Raw genomic sequence first — 2,314 nt, forward strand, 5'->3', positions numbered from 1 at the left:
AACACCTCTTACTTGGAGATCAAACTTGCGTCTAAGTCAATAACCCTAGTTTTATGAGCATGCATGAGTGGTGTAAGGTAATAAAATTGGTTTACCACTTAGACATCATAGGTTAATCCCGGTATAAGAGTTATACTAGGAAAATCACCTAGGCTTAGGTTGTTAAATATTAGCCGGTTAATAACCATGTAAATACCCGATCTTTTATAAAATAGAACATTTCAGCGGGAGATTAATAATATATGAGATATATTATTTCTAGCTCTCACGTCCCTAAGAGTTCACATCGCGAGATCTATGCTCGGCTTCGAGTTGCTATTAGTGGCTACCTCCGTTTAGAAAGTGTTTGCATGGGTCAATAGCAAGGTGAATAGGGGAAGTAGTTCATAGTAAGTGGGTGAAGGGTGTGTGTCAACATATCCTACGGTCTCTTTCATTAGGTCACACTGTAAGATTCCTATGTTGCACCTGTTGGTTGGCTTTATGCGACCCTTTGCTAGTTGTTTAGTGACGGCTATCCCTTCGGAGGGTTGTAACATAGGATCCGAAACACCGTGAACTCTAAAAATGGATAGGGTTACTTAAGTCCATTTTCAAACAATTGTTTCTCCCTTCGAGGTCTTATTTGATTTCGATCTTCGTAATTTGAAAGTGGCGGGTATACACTTACAAGACTTACAAGTGTTAGTAAAGTTCTTGACTAAATAAACGGTAACTAAGTACTATAAGGATAAGAGTTATTTTGGTGTTAGTATTTAGTCAAGAATGTCTTGATTCAGTGAAGGAGTAGTCACTGCCCTTCTGTGGGGGGCTATTCTGACTCACTGAAGTATCATAGCAAAATAATGATGAGAATGGATACATTATTTTTGCTAAATAAATTGGAATAAAAGACTTAAATCAATTCTCTAATAATTTGTTTACTTTTTCAGCAATGTCAACATCCATTATACAACTGCTAGCTTCTGAAAAACATAAGGGCGATAATTACGGAACTTGGAAATCAAATATTAACACGATACTAGTAATAGATGATCTTCGATTTGTTTTAACGGAGGAGTGTCCTCCATCTCCTGGTCTCAATGCAAACCGAACAGTTCGAGATGCGTATGACAGATGGGTCAAAGCTAATGAGAAGGCTCGGGTTTATATTTTAGCCAGTATATCTGATGTATTGTCTAAGAAACATGAAAGGTTAGCTATTACAAGAGAGATCATGGACTCTTTGCAGGGCCTGTTTGGAAAATCGTCCACATCTGCCATGCATGACACAATTAAATTCGTTTACAACTTCATAATGAAGGAAGGAACCTCTATAAAGGAACATGTTTTGAACATGATGGTTGATTTTGATGTTGCAGAATTGAACGGAGTCGTCATGAATGAGAAGAGTCAAGTTGCATTTATCATGCAGTCTCTTCCGAAGATCTTTTTTCAATTCAAAATGAATGCAATGATGAATAAGATTGAGTATAACTTGACAATTGTTCTCAACAAACTCCAGATTTACAAATATAAAGGTTAAGAGGCAGAAGAAAATGTTGCTTCCACCTCAAAGAGGAAACCACAGAAAGAATCGTCTTCTGGGAGTAAATTTGGCCCTTCTTTCTCTAAGAATAGAAGTATTCAAAAGAAAAAGAAGAAAACTGGGAAGGGGAAGGCTCCAACTGCATAGAAAGTTGAAAAAAAAAAAAAAACTAGGTAAATTAGATTTACTAGTTATTGAAACATGTATAGTGGAGAGTGAAGATTCTACCCTGATTTCTTCTCAAGAAACTAGTTCCTAGAGGCAGCTTGAAGAAGATGATATTACTCTTCGGGTTGGATCAGGGGAGCACATCTCAGCTAAAGCAGTGGGAGCTATTAAGTTAACTTTTGGAAATAGATATCTGCATTTAGAAAATATTCTTTATGTACCTTCTTGTAAAAGAAATTTGATATCTATTTCCTGTTTGTTGGAAGATTTGTATAAAGTAAATTTTTGTCTTAATGAAGTGTTCATTACAAAAAGAGGTATACAAATCTGTTCTACAAACTTAGAAAGTAACTTATATCAGTTAAAACAATCTAAAGTTGAAGCTGTATATAACACAGAAATGTTTAAAACAGCTGAAACTCAAAGAAAAAGGCAATGCATTTCTCAGAGTACCTATCTTTGGCACTTGAGACTTGGCCACATTAATCTCAGTAGGATTGAGAGACTGGCTAAAAGTGGTCTTCTAAACAAGTTAGAATATGTCTCTTTACCGCCATGTGAGTCATGTCTCGAAGAAAAAATGACAAAAAGATCTTTTTCTGGAAAAGGTCCTCGAGC

At 36.1% G+C, this 2,314-nt stretch overlaps 1 protein-coding gene across 1 annotated transcript; it reads left to right on the top strand.

The window, feature by feature from the left end:
• Nucleotides 1-934: 934 nt before the first annotated feature.
• LOC120083997 lies at nt 935-1,525 on the top strand. The gene has a single exon (XM_039039902.1). It carries the CDS (start codon nt 935-937, stop codon nt 1,523-1,525), a length of 591 nt encoding a protein of 196 aa, XP_038895830.1.
• Nucleotides 1,526-2,314: the final 789 nt, after the last annotated feature.

The sequence above is a fragment of the Benincasa hispida genome, chromosome 8, assembly GCF_009727055.1.
Source record: "Benincasa hispida cultivar B227 chromosome 8, ASM972705v1, whole genome shotgun sequence".
Classification (NCBI taxonomy): domain Eukaryota; kingdom Viridiplantae; phylum Streptophyta; class Magnoliopsida; order Cucurbitales; family Cucurbitaceae; genus Benincasa; species Benincasa hispida.